Genomic DNA, 20,600 nt, shown 5'->3' with positions numbered 1-20,600 from the left:
TGGAGGGCATGCATGCATGACTTGATGGAGATTAAGAGATGATATTAACCCACAACAAAAGAATCTATTTTTTTATTGTTATCTACACATCTGCAAACCCTTTAAGCACTTAAACAAATCATTTGTGATTTTTTTTTTTTTAGTTTATTAGTCATTTGCTGACAACATATTATATTTTAAACAAGCATTTTCCAATTTATTCCCTACCAACTATTGGAGGAAATTTCAATATATAATAAATAATAATAATAATAATAATAAAAAGAAGGGACAACAAATAGCAAAAGTAATTTTAACATATATTTTAATAATTAGACCTGTTTTGGTTGTTAATATATATTTAATACGTATTCTTTAACTTTTGAATATTTGAATACAAAATTAAATGTATTACTAGTTAAATTTTTTTAGAAGAACAAACTACATGTTTTTTTCTTTTATATGAAATATATTACCTGAATATAGGTATTGTCTATTTTAACTATGGATTCATTTTAATAAATAGAAAATAATAATAATCAAAGTAAGATTTTAAAAATCTAAAATTTCTTTTTTTTTTTCTTTGGGATAATCTAAAAATGTTCACTCCAAAATAAAAATAACTAAAATGGGGGAAAATCCCATATAGGATCGTGGCTCAAAAGAAACACGTGTATGCTTTTCTGTTCTACACTTTGCTTTTTTTATTTTTTAAAGACATCTTGGGTATAGAATATGAATTATGAAGGAGCAAATTGATATATTTTTGACAAGTCGATGGACACGTTTTCTCATTGAATTTGGTGCGAGGTTCGAGGTGCCCACAATAATGATGGCCCCACCCAAAATAACATCAGCTGTACACGTGGCACTCCAGCATCTTTGCCACTTGATTCGGATTTCTCTCTTAGCCCATCGCAAGCCCAACTTATACGTTCTTTTTTTTTAAAAAAAAAAAAAGAAATTATATAATTATAAAAATATTCACATTTTAAGAATTTCATAAATTATTTCAATGATATCTTTGTACTGATTTACATTATCCAAAAAATCAGTAGTCAATATTTTTATAATTCAAAAAATATTTAATATTTTCACTTTTAATTAGTTTGAAATTGTCGTTGTCAATGTTAGAATTTTCTCTCGAAGGATGAAATAGTAAGTTGGATTTCTTTTTTAACTTTAAAGAAGGATAGGGATAGGACAATGAGAAATGCATGTGGGATTCATTCAAGTATAAATTCAACCACACTGGAGCTGCTTGAGTCGTTGGAATTCCACTTAAAAATAAAATAAAAAAATTGAAAGTCAAGTCACTAACACACAATAAACAAAAATATTCCCCCCTTTCCCAAATAAATAAATAAATACCACTTTTAATTTATCCATTTGGTTGTTTTCAAGTGCACATTTCAAACAGTCGTGTCTAAATATTCTTAAACAACTGAAATGATTTCATCATATTTGTCTATTTCTTTGAAAAAGATAGCACTTAGTCGAATAAACACTAAAGAACAATGTTTCTTTTCACTTCAATTGCAGAGAAACAATATTTCATTTTCCCCCTCTCCCTTCCAATATAGAATAGCATGATTCTTTTTAGGCTTTTTAATTAAATGCACATTATTAAATTTATGATTTACGAGTTGAATTTACGTGTGATGGCAATCTCAATAAATTCATCGAATATTATTGATCGAAAAAATTATGAAAAAAGCTCGAGTTCTATTCTAATGAAATGAATGGGAAAAAAAAAATATAGGGCTGTCCTTTTGAGAATTGAAATTGGAAATCTAAGCACCAATAATGAGACCACGAATGATTTGGTAATCAAGGTTCCCAATAATTAAGGGCACGTAAAAGCCAATTTGTCCCTTGTTTGAATAGCGGGGGAACAAAGAAATGAGAAAGTTAGGTACTACTAAATACACCCCATTAGCAAATAAAGCAAAATCATCATTCAAGCTGTAACCTACCTGCAAATCCCCTATATTTTTCTATGGGCTTAGGGGTTGAGGCCCACTTGAAAGCCTAATTTAGGAAAAGTATGGGCTACATGCATGTGAACAAAAAAAAATGTTGTTGAAACACCAAAATGCCCTTGTAAGAGGCATTTTTGTCGGGAATTAAGAAGGGTAGAAAGGTAAACAGGGCTAGAGGTTTGTTTTTTAGTGGCGTCGTGCTTACGATGACCGAATGGGAGGGTGGACAAAAGACAATAGCAGTGGAGCAGTTGGTCACATCAGGAGGGGACCGCCTTGGTTGTATTGGTTTAAGGGCTCGTAGACGAGGAAAGGAGTAAAAAATAATTCGGCACAACCGACATTCTTGGCGCGTTAACCACGCGCCTAGTGGAGGTATTAAGTGCGCTTTCTACTTGGTATATTGATATTTTTACTTTTTTCCAAGTCTGTTCCACATAATTTAACTAATACATGGTGTCTCATGTTAGTTTCTAATTAAATTTTGGTTAAATATTTTTATTAAAATCCTTCCCTTAGTTGTTAGAAAGAAGTTCAAATGGCAAAATACTTGTATTTATCTTATATAATTTACACTCGAGTATTTATCTTATTAATTGATGTATGATCTTCTTGTCTAAAGAGCAAGATTCGAATTTTTTTTCTCTCAACTATCTTATCTAATTTACTTATGTCGATTTTCATTAAATAATATTAAGAAAAAATTTGACCAACTAATTGATCTAAAATAAAACAATGACATTTTATTATAAGTTTAAAAAATCAACATACTAAAAAATTATTTTTTTGTCAAAATAATCAATATCAGTTGTAATTGTTATGTTTTATTTTAATGGGAAGTAATTAAATACTTTAAAAAAATCATATTATTATTATAAAAGTTAATTTAATTGATAATGAGAGAAATTATTTTTTCTTATCGATATGTGATTGATCTTCATGAAAAACGCTCTTAAGAATAATTGGGCAAATGCAATCTATCTAGTGGAAGAGTGCCTGTTTAAAATCGACAATTAAGAAGATTAGATTAAGGCAAAATTTTGAAAATATCCTTGACCATGTTAAGAAAAAAGAAATAGCATCATTAAAATTAAAATAACTAAGAAATGCAATGTTTTGGCAGTGCCTTACACGCACTGAGAACGAGCGTGGGGAGGTCACACCTAATGCCAATAACCAACATTGTGAAAAAGCGAGTAGAGATGTGAGAGGCGGTGGTTGGTTGGGTTGGCCAAGGGTGTGCTAAAAAGTACTTGCCAAGTTGAATCTAATCTCATGTGATTGCTCCTACCTAGTCACAGTTTTTTAACTTCCTACGTGGATCCAGCTCATTGGATCAATTACAGCCTTGGCTACTTACGATTCCGCTTACACTAATGACCCCTTGTTAACCAATGACATACTCCCACGTGTAGAAATCAGGCCATTGATGTCGGGACCCAGATTTCTTCCTTCTTGAGATTGTAACCGGTGACAATTATGTGGGAGATCGCCCAATGAAAGTGTTGTAACCGTGTGAGGGCCCCACTAATCAAGTTGCCACAGGTAATTTACCGTTGATCTGGACCGTTCTTTTGGCGGCTACCCATTGAAGCTGACCGTAGCCCCCACTATTCTTTTTCCCCTCCACTCTCCGCCCCCCCCCCCCCCCCCCCCCCTTCTTTATTATTTCTTGGTTAAAGTTCATCATGATAAAAAAAAAACCAAAATTTTAAGACAATTTTGCACTTTTCTGATAAATATTAAATGATTTTTACAAGATAAATATCGTTTAAATATGTTTCCATAAATTATTTTATCATGGTTAAAGCTGTGCATATAAGTAAATAGGAAAATTTAAATTGAATATTGTAAAATTGAGAACATGGGCAACGAATTTGAAAGTAATCGATACAAAATTAGTTTTGGAAGTGTATGCTGTGGTTTTTTTAAGTACAATTGTAGGGTAGGACAGGTGAGGTGCAATGGTTATTAAGGAGATGCCAGTTTCTACTTTCTTCACAACTGAAAATTACAAAAAAAAAAAAAAAGTGACAGCATAAAAAATTATAATGTTTTCATGCTTTTTGCATAGAATAAAATATTGGAATATTTTTAATGTAGTAGAAAAAAATAAAAAAAAAATTAAAGAGCAAAGAGAGAGAGAGAGAGAGTGTGTGTGTTCTATTTTAATAAGAACTTTTCATGAGTTGCAGTATCCAATAACCCCATACTCTCCAATCAGAGACCACCACCTTCTCTCTGCTTTTTCTCTGTCTATTTCTACTGGGTTCTTCTCTCTCTTCCCGGAGATTTTAACAAATTTTAGATTCATTCCTTGAAGCGTTGGTAGCTTTGCTTTTGAGCTTAGTCCACAACTTTTTTTTTCCTCCCCTTCTTTCTTCTCTTTTCATTGTTGCTCATTTCTCAAGGAAAGGGCAGAAAGAACAGATCTTTCCTCAGCTTTCCTCACTGCTTCTTTATTCAGTTCAGTGTTTTTTTTCCCAATTGGGTATTCATTTCCAGCTTCTTTTTTTTTTTGGGTTTATGTCGGTTTCTGGCCTTCAGCTGTCAGCTTCTCACTTTTTGCCTAATTGGGTTACCAAGGAAGTTGAAGTTCAGTGTTAGTTTTCAGTTATGACCTACTCTACGTAATAAACAAGAACAAACTTATAGCAGCTGTTTTCTGTTATAAGTATAGAGAATTGTCGTCCCTGTTTCTTTCAATTCTTTCAGGGTATTTGCTCTTTTTTAGTTTCTCTGTTGTTAGTCTCTGAAGGTTCACTGTTTTAGATCTTAATTGTGGTGTTAGGGCTCTTTGTTTGGATAGCCTGGGTATTTTTTAGAGTTACATAATTTTGTTGATTTTCCTTGAAATTCTTTTTTTTTTTTTTTGAAAGTGGGTCTTTTCTAGATTCCTCAGGGATTGCCTATGCACTAGAAAAAGTATTCTGATTCCTTGCAAATGCTCCCTGATTTAACGCTGATATTTTCTGTTTGATACCCCCTATCTCTCTGCATTTCCCCTGTAGTTTCTTGCTCTGTTTTTGCCCTCTTCTTTTTTCAATTCCATTGCTATAAGTGAAATTCCATTCTCCGAGCGATCAGTCATCTGAAACGATCTGTGAGTTAGGAACTTGTTTGGATAACAATTCCATGTTTTGGTAGTATTTTGTCTTTAAATTGGATGTTATGAAGTGGGAAATGGAAATTCTGTCGCCGACATCTTATATCTCCAGCACAAATTGGTTTCTTGAAGAGAGCAAGAGCACGAAATGGACACCAGAAGAGAACAAGATGTTTGAGAATGCCTTGGCGGTCCATGATAAGGATAATCCTGATCGATGGCAGAAAGTGGCTGCAATGATCCCCGGGAAGACGGTACCAGATGTAATCAAGCAGTACAGAAAATTAGAAGCTGATGTTAGCAGTATAGAAGCAGGGCTGGTTCCAATTCCTGGATATAGCACCTCTCCATTCACATTGGATTGGGTGAACAGCCATGGCTATGATGGACTTAAACACTCTTATGGACTTGGTGGAAAGAGACCTTCGTCGGGCAGGCCTGCAGAGCAGGAGAGGAAGAAGGGGGTTCCATGGACAGAGGAGGAGCATAAGTAAGTTTTTCCCTTGAATATGAACCTTTATTCAGTTAAAAGTTTTAATAGTTTATATGACAAATTATAATTTTACTGATTCTTTTAATGACCTATATTATCTGTTTACATCAACAGTACTTTCAGGTTTATGAATTATGTAATAAATCTCTTCTAATGATTTAGTTGAAATATTGGAGTGATAATTTTCCTGATTAATTTATTTTTCACTCGCATTTCATTGACAAGAATGATGATGGATTTTTCACAGATTGTTTCTAATGGGCCTAAAAAAGTATGGCAAAGGGGATTGGAGAAATATCTCGCGCAATTTTGTTGTCACTAGAACACCGACTCAGGTGGCTAGTCATGCTCAGAAGTATTTCATCAGGCAGCTTTCAGGAGGGAAGGATAAGAGAAGAGCTAGCATTCACGACATAACAACTGTCAATCTCAACGACACGAGAACTCCTTCACCAGACAATAAGGGAACTCCTTCACCGGAGCAGTCTTCAGTGCTCCCTCAGCAGCCCACTTCTGCTGCCATGCCTAGAACACATTTTCAATGGAATCAGCCTTGCAGTGGGGCAACAATGGCTTTCAATTCAACACAAGGAAATATGTTAATGTCCTCTCCTTACGGGATTCCCTCCTATGGAGTAAAAATGCAGGGGCAGAGTCTGCACAGAAGTGCTGCTCATGAGTCTTATTTTGGACCGCAAAATTTGGTTTTTCAGATGCAATCGGCACAGCAATACCCTCACGGATGAGACATCAGTTACTCTGAGTTTCTCCTGGCTTGCTAAGCCATGTCTTCTTTCAGTTGATTAGTATAGCTGTCTTTGTGCTTTTCCCATGGTTTTATGTGAATATGTCATCAAGAACTTGAGTTTAGTCCATAGCATTCAAACACGAGGGGATAGGATTGAGTTTTGCTAAGAATTTCATAGTCTGAAATGAGAAAGTCTGAAGGAAGATTCTTAAACATGGGTTTCCCACTTTCCCTTGTATTTAAGATTCTGTAGTTGAATCTGATTATCCCGTGATCAAATTGCTATGCTATGTGGTAACAGCGGTGAGCTTATCCAGAATGCATCGACAGAAGGACATGCGGGATATGTGTTACGGATAAAGTTGTCTTAATAGTCTAGGAATATGATTTGAAGCATAAGAGAAGACTACATTGCTTTTGTACTACTATTTGGCACCTCGAGTAGTCTCCTCCAAGATAAGATTGGAGCGCACCATACAAATGCATCAGCAAGTAGGGTTGGAATTGCAGGTTCACATGGCGAATGAAGTAAACGAATAAGCATCTACAATCAGAAGTTGAGAGCTTACTAGATTAGACTGTTTTAGGCATAACCGGTTGTAAATATTCCAGGAAATGTTTGCTTTCATGTTTTCAGAAGTCCATCACTCTGGTTATAAACTTTTGGCCAGTTCCATGTGTAAACCTTACTCATTTGGTTCAAACCAATGACTCCAAGTTTTCACCAGAAAACCAAATGTTCAAAATTTGCTGCTACGCCTGAAATTAAGGGCAAAAGTTATGATCCATATGTTGAAAGATTTTCAAGCATCCTGTGTAGGGTCTAAACTTCTAGGTAGAGCCTAAATCTTTACAATCGCTGCAGATTTTGGAAACTGGTTTGGATACTCCATTATTTATTGAACAAAAGTTAGAACACAGCCGACTGGATGCTCAGCTCAAATTGGCTGAGTCACAGGGCACTTGATTTGGAATTCCATAGTATCAGATTGCCCTTTCCAACTATTCAACCTCTTTAGACTATTGCACTAACCCATTTTCGTACACCCCAAATGGCCTACTTGACTGTTCTTGACTTTCAAACTTTAGTCGAGGCTGACTCTGAATTCCACTAACTTTGAGCATCATATTCTTCAATGCCCCCTCTCATTCTTGGTAATCTACCTTCATTATGAGATCTTTGTTAACGGATCCTCTCCCAAAAGAAGAAGATTCCTCCTTCAAAGTATAGATTATTAAGTTACACTAAGAGAACATAGTGTACAAAAGCAAGATTCAGGTCAGATTACCCTGTTGATTTACTAGCTTATTTATATAACCTGCGGCTCATCTTTTTGCAGTAACCCTCTCCTACAATCTTCTTGTTAATGATGGAAAGAATGTTAACACTTACCTTGGCTCAACTCTTCTTGTTAAGTCTATGGAAGCATCTTGATTTTCAGATACTAAGCGCACGCGCGGAAATCAACTTAGTGAATGTAATAAAGGCTGCACTTGTTTCTAAACCTTAAGCTCAAAAACTGTGAACTCCTTCGTGGAGACAGAACATTAAGCTTTTTTCATTAGGTAGAAAAGAGTTTCTCGACCTTTTTCCTTAATCACAATTTTTATTTTAAAAATTTGTGAATGGGCCTTGAGATTCCCTTTTGGTGGAAATTTCATTGACCTGCAATTTGCTTCATTCTTCGAGGAAAAAGAAAGGAAGAAAGGAATCTTCTCCCTAATTAAGTGCTTCTTAGTAAGACAAAGTAACAATGATGATTAACTAATACATCCATAAAGTTCATTGAGGTAACACATTTCCCTTCAGCCATCAAGTTAGGTTTGGCCTCCTTTTCTTTCTTTCTTTCTTTCTTTCTTTCTTTCTTTTCCTCTCTGAAACATAAAATTCTTCTGATAAATCAATTGTGGCATTGAATAAAACTGATTTATTACCTTGTACACGGCAGAACAACAATGATGAGGGATCAATCAAAAGTAACTCAAGTAAAGATGCCAATAAGCATTCAACTTAGTTTCCTTGATGGTCATGATTATTTAACTTTACATTCCTTTTTCTCTCTCAATCTCTTTGCACGCGCGTGTCCATACACACATACACACACACACACACATGCTGATACACTGCACTGACATGCAGGGACGCGTTCGCCATATCTGATTGCGGGCTTAATCATGTGACTGTTAGTTTGTAGGGCATCATAGCAAGTTCTTGTAGCTCTTTATTTTGATTATGTGTTTGTATTTAAACATAATGACAAATGGTAAAAACAAAGTTCAATTCTGTGTGCTGTTGCCATTCCTACCTTTTCTGAAGCTGTCTTCTAGTATTTTGTTAATATTAGCACCTGTGTTTTACTGTGCAGAAGGGAAACATCAAGAAAAGCCTAGTAACCACCCAAATTAAGTCGCTGGCATCTAGTATATTCAGTCCGACATATCAAGCAAAGAATACAGAGAAAACATTGAGCAATATGGTCATTCCAAGTAGCTTTCTTTTTGAAGGTAGATGGACAAAATTATCCACATCATCCTTTTTAAAATGGAGAAGTCTTTCTGTCAGTTGATGGGAAAAAGAAGCTTGCCAAGTTTATTCTTATTCCGTTTTTTTTTTTTTTGAACAGCAATGGATTTATTAATAGGGTCTCCCAGAGGAGACTTCAAAACGAGGGCCTCAAAAGGCTTCCTGGATACAAAAAGTCCTCAGTTGAGGACTGGCAGTCATCAGAGATATGGATGTGCCTACAGAAACTTGAAAAGGCTAATATAGTTCAACTTAAAGCATAAAAGGCAACCCTTTACAAGACCATAGAGTGACCCAAGCTATCCACAAATCAACAGATATTGACATTAAAATACGCATTGTGGTTGGTGACCTTTATTGCTCCAGCCTTGGCCAATCCATCAGATTTATTCTTATTTTGATCGACACCTTATGTTGTTACGACCGCATACATTATGTCATAATTTCACACTTTCGGTTATCTTGTTTTTTTCTGAACATTTGTTCTGATTCTTCACGTATAATGCTTCTGGTTTGAAAATAAGACTAGCAAAAACTGATATATGAAAGTGAAGAACCTCTTATCTGCAGCTAGCTTGGGAAGAGGTATGGTATTCCCTATGCTGCTTCACTGGCCCAAACAGATTTCAAGATGATCTAATTCTGGGGTTTTTGTTACATTTCAAAGGATAAAATGAAGTAATACTTGTATCTCAGGCTACCGTTAATCAATGCAATCAAAACTTACAAGACTGTATACTGTTTCATGTGGAACAAATCAGAATACAACAATGTATTTTGAAGCATCTTAGGACAAAAGAAAATGATAAAAGAGAAAGGACATACCATGATCATTAGTATTATTGGGATTTGGTTAAGAATCTGAGGCGGCATCAATTCCCTGTCCTGAGATGTCTTCTTATTAGATAAGAACAAAAAATGCCCCTTTTTTTTGGATCAATTCCATCCTCAGAAATGCATCCATGCATGCTAAGATGTCAACCTGAATTATGCTAGTGGAAAAATCATAAAATCACCATTAAGAAAAAGGAGAGACAGGCCCGCAGACATCGCTGACATAATTGTGACTTGGAAACTGTGAGAGATTGCAGGGCAACAACAATGTGGTTGAGTTCATTCATGAGCAGCTTTTCAGGAAAAGTCCAAAATCAAGGATGAAATTTGATCATGGACCAGATGTTTTGCTCAAAAAGGAAAGAAAAAAACATGCACTACTGGCTGGCCTGGGCCATGAATTATTTAGCCTACAGGTTTCTGCTTAGTCCTTAACAGCATGTCAATCCAAAGCCGAGCGGAAACAAAGGATCACATGAATTATCTTCGCTGTTAATTGGCAGCTGTTTGATTGCCCTAAACCATGTCATTGGTAGTCGACCCTCAAATTCATAGTCTCCATAAACGACATCAGTTATTCCCCTTCCTTCAGTTCCAGGTAACCAAGCAGCAATCAGAGCATCCACCTTTTCCAAAAGCCATGGCTCTATAACTAAGGGTCTTCCTGATATCAGGATTACCAATGTGGGGATTCTTTCAGCAACTGAACTTATTAACTCACTTCCATTGAAGGGGATTATAAGCTCTGAGTTGTCTCCCACAGATTCTGCATATGGTTCTTCACCAACAGCCACAATGGCGAAAGAAAAGTTCTGCCTGGCAAAGCTGTCTGGTGAAGGATACTTGTCATAAATCACCTCTGTTTTTTCTCCCACGACTTCTCTAAAGGCATCCAAGATTGTTGTGCCTAAAAAGAAATAAAAAGCATGAAACCAATGTCTACAGAAAATACAATGCAAATCCTCTTTACAGTTCTAATATCAGATCAGACCATGGAGTTAGAATCCGAACAAACAAAGAAGTTTAACATTTAAAAGAGATCAAACTCCACATGTTTTACATTTTTGTTTTTTGTTTTGGAAGATTGGGGATGGCGGAGGGAGCGAAATTACTGATATCTAACTTCCTTAAAATGGTCAAAACTAGAGATTTCAAATCAACTACTAAAGGAGGGATGTAATGACTGATTAATCAGGTAAGGTAAGTAAACTTTCAAAAAAACAATTCAGATAAGGTAAGTAATACTTATGTATTCTGGACGAAATTCAGTGGCTAGTAGGGCTGCATACTAAATTTACTTGCTGTTAAACATAATAGAGAGGATAGAAGATATAGGGAAAAATCAAAGGAAAGGAAGCGGGTGGGGTTTAGTAGAAGAAGGAAAGATAGTTGATGTAAATGCTTACCGATTGTAATCCTGCCGCTGCTTCCCTGCCAGTAACGTGTCCACCCTCCGCACTGGTATCCAAGATCGTCAGCATGTGTTCCTGCAACAAGAATTCTTCTGGCATTTTTGTCTAATGGAAGGAATGGCTTTCCTGGATTCTTTCCGTTTTTCAATAGAACCAAGGACTTGCGAACAGCTTCACGGGCTAGTTCCCTGTGCAGCTGCAAGAAATCATAGAGGTATGACAGTGAATCTACAAACTGAAGTTTAAAATCAACTAGAACTTTTACAAAGAGAGGAAGCTTAGGTAAGGCATTCAGATTCTTCAACAAATGACAACTGTTTTAAATAGCAATAAAATTTTTGCATGGAAGGAAAAGGTAAAACAAATGCAACTACTTCTTATTTTAAATTACAAGGATTTCTCATGGCTGCTGGATTTAGATGGGTGGAGAGGTGGGGGATTTGGGTAGAGATCCTAGCTTTGAGCCCTATTGCTCAATAATATTAACATAGGATATCTTACCCCTATTATTACTATAAGGTTTTTGAGCGCCCTGAGAGGTATCATTTTCGTTACTGCATCCTCTTTGAACTTTTCCTCCTAACTCTATGATCTCTGATTCTGATATATTGATGTTTATGTAGTTTTATTTAATCAAAGAACACAAACATAATATAGTTTCTTGATAAATGGAAAATGCCTCTGTAAAGTATTTTCTTTAGAACAAGATAACAACCAATTGCGTTCCAAGCAATAGAGTTTGGTGAGACATTGGCGATACTTTACATGGTCCGAACAGCGCAGCAAATATGATTGAGGTGAACTAATTGAATGCCGAATTCTACAAATTTTACCTTGCAGCCAACCATATCTAGCAGAGATCTGTCAGAGAAGGGATATTCAAAAAGACCAGCAACAAACTTCACTCTCAGTATTCTTTCAACAGCATCATCTATCCTGGACATCTGTATCTCCCCTGATTCAACCAGGGATGTCAAATCCTCAATAAATTGTTTATATCTATGAGGCACCATCACCTGCATATGTTTTCAGTCAATTGTAAATAAAGACATGAATCCAAGAAAGAAGCCTGTTTGTCTGGGAACTAAACTATACCATGTCGATTCCAGCATTAATTGCCGTGGAAACACAGTGACGGTAGTTTGAGCCTCTAGGTTCACTAAGTCTGTCAAGTGCTTTCCAATCAGAAATCACAAAACCCTGCCTCATAAATTCACAAGAGTTATCTAGATAGGAATAAAATTTCGCAAAATGCTGCATTTCAAAATTCTTAAACCAAGTATCACTCATTTTGCTTAGGTATTAGTAACCCATTTTAAACAAAGATTCTTCATCTATGTGGAGAAATTCCAGTTACAGAAGTTTAAGTATATTGCCTCATCCTCCTCTCTACAACAATAAGAACAGAGGAAAAATGCCATTCACCCCTCTCACCCTGATAAAAAATAGAGTTGATTACAAAGGTGGCTATAATAGCAATTAGAATGCTAACTACAGTAAGTGAATGACCAATTATTGTATGCACTCTCACTTGAAAACACTATATATGTCATATAGGATAGACTTCAAATAGACTGTGTACCTTAAATCCTAGTTTGTCTTTCAAAATATCTGTCAGGAGGAAATGATGAGCATGAAGTTTACATCCATTCCAACTAGAATAAGATGCCATAACTGTTGAAACTCCCTGATTTAGACAGTCCAGATAAGGTGCCATGTGGATCCTCTCTAAGTCATCGTATGAGGATACAGTGTTTCCCTCATTTATACCCTTGTCAGTACCCCCATCTCCAACAAAATGCTTGGCACATGCAATAACATTGTCTCTGGAATCAAATTAGTAGAATCATTGAGTTCCAATGATATTCCAATAAGGTATACGATTGCAAAACAGGAATTCATTAGAAATATCTATGTGCATGAGAGATAGAAGTCGACAAATTATTATGAAACTGCAAAAACCTACACATATCATAACATGATGTGAAAAGGGAGAAGCTTTAAATTACATATGCTTAAGTAAAAGTGCCTTTATTCCCCATTTTTTGGTCAAGTCTGTTGACCAGATATTTCTGGATTTTCCTTTTCCCAAACTAGGCTAAAATTTTTCAGTAAGATTTACAATGAAGATCTTTTAATTTTAAACTAATCAAATTGAAAATGAGTAGGCAAAACCTGCCAGCTACAAAAGGATAGCCCTTCGGATGTCCACTGGGTGGCTGTCCCTGTAAACCTGTAATAATGGAAGTCATCTTTCTCACAATGTTAGTGTCTTCACTAAAACTCTCATAGCATCTTCCCCATCTGGGATCTCTGCATACCTGTCATAACCCAGTGAAATACACTGCTCAGACGAATTGGTTTTCTAATGTCAACTTAAAGGTTCAGATAAAAGTATATAATGAATTGATAGAAAAATAAGAGCCTATGATAATCCAATATCAACATGGGCCTCGTGATTCGAGCGCTTGTTGGATATCAAATATCCACTTAAGACTCAAATTCAGGCATCTGGTTCATCTAATTTTCAATTAAGACAAGATTGATTATCGAAGTGTTCAAGTATGCACCAAAATCAGCTCCAGAAGGTAAAAGATGCACTATCATTCCTTATTAGAGATAACTTGGAAAATTGAAAGCAAATATGATATCACATGGTTGTCAAAGGAGTTACAACAATTTTGATGCTGGAAAAAACAAAAGCTTCCTTTATACTATTCAACCACTTTAACATAAGAAGATTTGGCAATTACGTTTGTAATGACTTACAGCGACACAGGGAGCAAAGTTAAAGTGAATGCCGCTTGCCCTGACTTCAAGAGCTACTGCAGCCCCAATCCTTTGAGCCAAATCAGCATCTCTATCACACATTTGAAATTACACTATTTAGAAATCTGGGAAGTATCGATACCATATTTCTAGTATCCTTTCCTGTCCTCACCTTTTCTTCCTATGAAGCTGTAATTGTTGTTAAAAATGGAGAGATAAAAGAGAAAGCTAATTGTATTCTGGTAAGTGATATGTCTAGTTTCTGTTAGTTCAAAACTCTTTTGTTTTTACCCTCTAATTTCTCTTTTTTTTTTTTGGAAAAGTGGATTTCATTAGCCTTACGACCAATATGCCATTGATAGTCTCAAGCTGAAGCTGCCCGAGACTCCTATTGGCATGGAAATCGGCTTGGCAAAAAGGAACTGTACAATAAAAAGGGGCACAGCTGTTCACAAAAACTCGCGGTAGTCCCGACCAACATTCAACCACCAAAGGCAAGACAGAATCAAAAACTGCCAAAACACAAAACTTGGCAGTAGGAAACATGGAAAGCATCAACCTAAGACTATACCCTAAGAAAAACGGCTCGAATCAAACAGAACAAAACCAACAGCAACAGCATAAAAATATTCAGGAGCGAAGACGAAAAGCACAAATCCTTTGAAGACCTTTGATCATCCAAAAGAAAATCCAGAGCAGCAAACGAAAAGAATCCTTTCACCTTGGCAAACCCGAACCGTAGGAGCATCAAACTAATTTCCCATATGACTTGGGAAAAAATTCTTCATGTCATTTGCTTTATCAGCCTTATCATTGATCAAAACAGATTGGTGATTACTGACAAAACGTTCGGGTTAAAAATGAAACTAACCTCGTTGCTCCAAGGCCAATATTGTGAGGAAATATAGTAGCACCATAGAACCTGTTGTTACCATGAACCGCATCAATCCCATATATAAGCGGTATTCCAAGCCTTGAATCAAGTGCCGCCTGCTGGAACCTGTCAACTGTATCTGCCCAATCGGAGGGCGTTGCTTTCTCTAAAGGTGGTTTTCCTCCACCACTGATCATACTCCCTGCAAATAGTCCACAAATATTTGCATGACAAAAAAACAAAAAAAGAGAAAGCCTGGAAAGAACATATAAGCATATCTGTTGAGGTTGACATTTGAGTCAGGAACTAAACAGAAATTGACAATGAATCGCTTCTCTATCTCTTCTGATCAGGAATCAAGAGTACCCTTTTACGTCTGTTTAAACTTTAACAAACTTCTAGCAACTGGTGCGGGGATCATTTTGAGTAAAAGAAAAGGGAGGATATGGTACCGATGGAGAGGTCTCTGACATCGGAGGGAGTAGCAACACAGAGCTCGATTTGAGTCATTTGACCAATCTTTTCTTGCAGGGTCATCCCAGAAACAAGGTTTTTGATCCGATCCTCTATTGGCGCATTTGGGTTCTTGTAAACGCAACTCATCTCCTCCAATTTGCTCATCTCTCTCGCTTTCACCGACTACTCCAAGGCAGAAGCAGACCCAAGAGGAAGTGAAGCAGATGAGAAGAAAGTGTTTCTTTGCTTTTGATTTGATTTTATATTGCATTTTTTCTTTAAAAAATTGTTGAATTGTGGAAGATGGAAAACGTCTTTACGCAACAGCCAACGAGAGTTTGTTGATTCATGCTATAAAATTAAAAAAAAAAAAAAAAGCGGGAAATCGACAAATGCTGGTGGTTATAAATATATGGGAAAATGGGAGTCGAGGGGCTGCTTTTCTATCTAATGACAAAAATAGCAACAGAACTATATCACTTTTCAATTTAGTCCTGAATTTCAAGTAAATGAAAATTTTGTACGTGAATTGAAAGTTTATTCACATTGCTTTTTATACTTTCATTTGACATGATTGTTTATACCATAATTAGTTTTTGCTTACACGGACGTGGCACGTGAATGATTTAATATGTAAAAGTCATAATTAGACTAATAAAAATAATAAATTTATAGATAATGATTTGATTAATTCACAATTAATTAACATTTAAGCATAAAAATATAAAATGTATGTAAACAAAAAATAAAGTACATATTCTTTTGAGAAACATTAACATTAAATAGATTTTACCTAAAATAATTTTAATAAAAAAACTATAATATAACCAATTAAAGTTTAGTTAGTAAATTTTGAGATCATATAAGTAAAAAGGAAAAAACATCCTGAAAATAAGAAAAAAATTAATTTAATAAATTGTCAAAAATATAGGTCTCGTTCATTATTTATATTTTTGGAGTTCGTGTTTTTATATATAATAAAGATAATGATAATTAGCACTATTTGGAGTCTGGGATTTGGTTAGGAACCAGAAGAGGCAGTGATTTTGTGTCTTGATTTAAGTTTACTCAGAAGAAACCATAAATCATCATCATCAGCATAAAGGAGGGAGGGGGCTCTAAGTCTAAGCACCACTCACGTTATTATGACTTTGGAATAAAAAAAAGGATTCAGGTGGAATGGCAATGTGATTGAGCACATCATTTGCATTATTACAGAATAAATCCAAAAGCAAAGATATTTACTAAATGGGCAAGCAAATTTCTTCCTCAATCATGCCATCAAACCACTTACTCTACAGATTTCTCCTTATTGCATGTCAATCCAAAGCCAAGGGGAAACAAAGGGTCATATGAATTATGTCCAGCATTCATTGGCAGCTGGTTGATACTTCTAAACCATGTCATTGGTAGCCGACCCTCAAATTCGAAATCTCCAAACACTACATCGGTTACTCCCCCTCCCTCACTTCCAGGAAACCAAGCAGCAACTAGAGCATCCACTTTTTCCAAAAGCCATGGCTCTAAAACCAGAGGTCTTCCAGATATGAGGATTGCCAATGTGGGGATTTTGTCAGCAACTGAACTTATTATGTCACTTCCATTGAAAGGGATTACAAGCTCTGCGTTGTCACCCAAGGTTTCAGCGTAAGGTGGTTCACCAACAACTACAATGGCAAAAGAGAAGTTCTTCCCTGCTAAGGAGTCTGGTGACGGATATTGATCATAGATCACCTCTGTTTTGTCTCCTACAGCTTCTCTAATGGCATCCAAGATGGTTGTGCCTAAAAATTAATAAACCCATCAATCTGATGCCTATATGAACTCAGGAATACAAAAAATATATCTTGTTGCAGCAAAGTTATAGTCTATTGGCAGATACTAAGCAAGCATGGTAAAGTCAGGCAATCCTTTTATCAAATATATGCAAATACAGAAAACTGTGTATCAGGAGTCTATGCATGCATTTCGTTGAAGGATGGTATGGCTGCAGTTATGACAAATGATTGATTAATTTACTGTCAGAGAGCATACCAGAAGAGAAACAATAGAAAGAAACTAGAGATGATAAAAATGAGGAAATGGAGAATGGAAGGTTCGGATGAGAGAAACAAATGGGCCATATAACTACTTACCAATTGTAATTCTGCCACTGCATCCATGCCAGGTACCTGTCCACCCTCCGCACTGGTACCCAAGATCATCAGCATGTGTTCCAGCAACAAGAATTCTTTTAGCATTCTTGTCTAATGGAAGAAAAGGATTTTCTGGGTTCTTTCCATTTTTCAATAGAACCAAGGACTTCCGAACTGCTTCACGTGCTAGTTCCCTGTGTAGCTGCAGGAAAATTAGAGTTGGTACTCAATTTCCAATTGTTCATTCTCCAGTATAAAATCAACAAGGACATATACAAATAAATAAGGACTAGGCAATCAAAAGGCACTGCATTTTCTAAAAATAACTAGAGGTAAATAACCTGAAAATACTTCAAAAGCTAGAAATTGATCAATTATGATATTCCAATAGTTCAGTTCGTTGAGACACTGAAGGACTCTATAATTGAGGTGAATACATCAGATGCTGAACTCTTCAAAATTTACCTTGCAACCAACTATATCTAGCAGAGATCTATCAGAGAAGGGATGTTCGAAAAGACCAGAGACAAACTTCACTCTCAATATTCGTTCAACAGCATCGTCTATCCTGGACATCTGTACCTCCCCTGATTCGACCAGAAATGCCAAATCCTCCACAAATTGTTTATATTTGAAAGGGACCATTACCTGCATATTTTCTCAGTCAGGGAATGAAGATATGCATCAAAGAAAGATAAACTTGATCCTAGACTCTTGGAAACAATGCATACCATGTCAATTCCAGCATTAACAGCACTAGAAATGCAGTAACGATTGTTTGAGCCTTGAGGTTCACAAAGTTGGTCAAGTGCTTCCCAATCAGAAATCACAAAACCCTGGACAGAACATTCCTCTGGAATTACATATGCTAATTACATTTTTCAAATGAATGCCTTCTTATAATAGGCACTTCAGGATAAATCTATAGGGCATTTAGGATAGGGCTCCCTACCTTAAAACCTAGCTTATCTTTTAAAATTTCTGTCAAGAGGAAATGGTCAGCATGAAGTTTACGTCCATTCCAACTGGAAAATGATGCCATAATGGTGGAAACCCCCTGAGAAATACAGTCCAGATATGGTGCCATATGGATCCTCTCTAAATCATCATATGATAATATGGTATTCCCCTCATTTATACCCTTTTCAGTACCGCCATCTCCAACAAAATGCTTAGCACATGCAATAACATTGTTTCTGGGATCAAGCAAAATCAATGAGAATATTCCAACAACTACCTAATAAGGTATATGGCTGTTAATACAGAAATCCAATACAAATATAGGTTAAGATAACATATGAAGGATTAGAAGGTGAGCAGCATGAAATTTTCTTTTGCAGTTAGATGGCCAAAGAACTGCAAAATGTGCAGACAAGCTACACAATGTGACAGACAAATGATTGCTAACTTGAAAAGTTAAATACAACAAGGATTTTACAAGGCCTGTTTTATGGAGGTATATGTTGGCCAGATACCAGTAAATCTTCCTTTTGCCAAACTAGCATGTAAAATTGTGATATTTTAATGTACCAAGACGAAAATGCATAGGCATAAAAATGCAAAAAGAAAGCCAACAAATAAAACACCGCAAAGAAGAAGTGAGAATAAAAAAGTGTCTTTAGTGATTGCTTCTATCTACCTGCCAGCTACAAAAGGGTAGCCCTTCGGGTGTCCTACTGGTGGCTGTCCCTGCAAACCTGTAACAATTGAAGTCATTTTTCTAACACTGTTTGTGTCTTCACTATAACTCTCATAACATCTTCCCCATCTGGGATCTCTGCATACCTGTTATAATCCATTAAAACAATTGCTCAGACTCTATTTTAAACTCAACTTGATGTTCAGACAAAAATAACACAAGGCATATATAAAAAAAATTTAGAACATAAGATGTCCAATATTCACATGGAACTATGATTCAAAAACTAATGTGATATTGCATATTAGTGTAATAGGTGCAAGCTGTACATTAATAAAGTGCGTTACTGGCTTACTGAAGTCACGTTCCTTGTTTTGATTGGTAATTATTGAATAACAGTAGAAATAGAGGCACGTTTGACCAATTATGTTTACAATGACTTACGGTAACACACGGTGCAAAGGTATATTGAATGCCGCTTGCCCTAACTTCAAGAGCGGTTGCAGTCCCAATTCTTTGAGCCAAATCAGCATCTCTATCATATATTTCGAATAATTAGAGTTACTGTTACCATATATTAAATAATCTTCCCATGAATCTTCCACCATACAAACATGAAGGAGGAAATAAAGAAGGGTAAATACAAGAATACCTAGTTTCTTCTAGTTGAATTGTTTAAGACTTTTTTTTTTTTCCTTTTTCTCTCTAATGCACTTAATGATTTGGGGAAAAATTATATCACAATCTTCATTTCTTTTTATTTGTCAGCACTGCCATTGATCAAAACACATTAGAAATTACTACCAAAACTAGGGGGAGAGGGGGTTCAAAGGTGAAAACAAACCTAGTGGCTCCAAGGCCAACGTTGTGAGGAAATATAGTGGCACCATAGACACTATTGTTACCATGGACCGCATCAATCCCATATATAAGCGGTATCCCAAGCCGCGACTCAAGTGCTGCCTGCTGGAACCTGTCCACCATATCAGCCCAATCAGATGACAGTGCGTTCTCAAATGGCCCACTTCCTCCGGCACTAAGTATACTCCCTGCCAAAAAATGAAAAAGTGGCCAATTATCGTTTTCCAAAGTACATAATTGTCAACAAGCTACTCGAGAAAGTGCCTAAAAGAAAGGGTACCGATGGAAAAATCTTTGAGAGCAGAGGGATCGGCGACACGTCGCTCGATTTGGGTCATTTGGCCAATCTTTTCTTGTAGAGTCATTCGAGAAAGAAGGTCTTTGACTCGATCCTCTATGGGTGCATTAGGGTTCTTGTAAACGCAATCCATTGATCCAGTTGTATTGAACAGAGATCGGGGAAAGGGCAATTTTTCTTTGGCTTTAACTTTATTTCAAAGACGTTATCAACAAGAATGGTAAACGCTTCGGTGAGGGCGGCTTTTGCAGACTAGTCCCGGCTGCAACATAACGAGAACTAGTGGTGGTTATTTTAGAGTACTGTGGGCCCTTACCGTACGTTTAAAGGAAGTTGACTTCTGCTTTTCTTGTCGATAAACTACCCGTCTTCCCTTCCAACGTTTCTTGAAGCTATAACTAACTTTCAATAGTTCAGTGTCATAATCAATATGCCATTGGCACAAAAAAAGGAAATAGCAATAAGCAATTGCAGTTGGTTTAGTTCAAAT

General features: G+C 36.2%; 3 protein-coding genes across 3 annotated transcripts; 1 reads left to right on the top strand and 2 right to left on the bottom strand.

Annotated features, from left to right (window-relative positions):
- Positions 1-4,160: 4,160 nt before the first annotated feature.
- On the top strand, positions 4,161-7,045 carry LOC18590541 (Homeodomain-like transcriptional regulator). The gene is made up of 2 exons (XM_007016120.3): positions 4,161-5,557; positions 5,808-7,045. The coding sequence occupies exons 1-2, from the start codon at positions 5,133-5,135 to the stop codon at positions 6,304-6,306; spliced, it is 924 nt and encodes a 307-aa protein (XP_007016182.1). The 5' UTR covers positions 4,161-5,132; the 3' UTR covers positions 6,307-7,045.
- A 2,463-nt stretch (positions 7,046-9,508) lies between these two features.
- Positions 9,509-15,387, bottom strand: LOC18590540 (uncharacterized). Its single transcript, XM_007016119.3, has 9 exons — positions 15,174-15,387; positions 14,719-14,923; positions 13,848-13,938; positions 13,254-13,399; positions 12,661-12,904; positions 12,174-12,278; positions 11,912-12,094; positions 11,073-11,274; positions 9,509-10,573 (listed from the first exon to the last, which is right to left on the bottom strand). The coding sequence occupies exons 1-9, from the start codon at positions 15,340-15,342 to the stop codon at positions 10,098-10,100; spliced, it is 1,821 nt and encodes a 606-aa protein (XP_007016181.3). The 5' UTR covers positions 15,343-15,387; the 3' UTR covers positions 9,509-10,097.
- An 834-nt stretch (positions 15,388-16,221) lies between these two features.
- On the bottom strand, positions 16,222-20,432 carry LOC18590539 (uncharacterized). The gene is made up of 9 exons (XM_018128121.2): positions 20,093-20,432; positions 19,796-20,000; positions 19,396-19,486; positions 18,952-19,097; positions 18,265-18,508; positions 18,044-18,148; positions 17,778-17,960; positions 17,313-17,514; positions 16,222-16,961 (listed from the first exon to the last, which is right to left on the bottom strand). The coding sequence occupies exons 1-9, from the start codon at positions 20,241-20,243 to the stop codon at positions 16,468-16,470; spliced, it is 1,821 nt and encodes a 606-aa protein (XP_017983610.1). The 5' UTR covers positions 20,244-20,432; the 3' UTR covers positions 16,222-16,467.
- Between the last annotated feature and the right edge of the window lie 168 nt (positions 20,433-20,600).

This window comes from Theobroma cacao, chromosome 9 (genome assembly GCF_053813885.1).
Source record: "Theobroma cacao isolate CCN51 chromosome 9, ASM5381388v1, whole genome shotgun sequence".
In the NCBI taxonomy this organism is placed as follows: Eukaryota; Viridiplantae; Streptophyta; class Magnoliopsida; order Malvales; family Malvaceae; genus Theobroma; species Theobroma cacao.
This window is presented reverse-complemented; position numbering and strand designations above follow the sequence as displayed.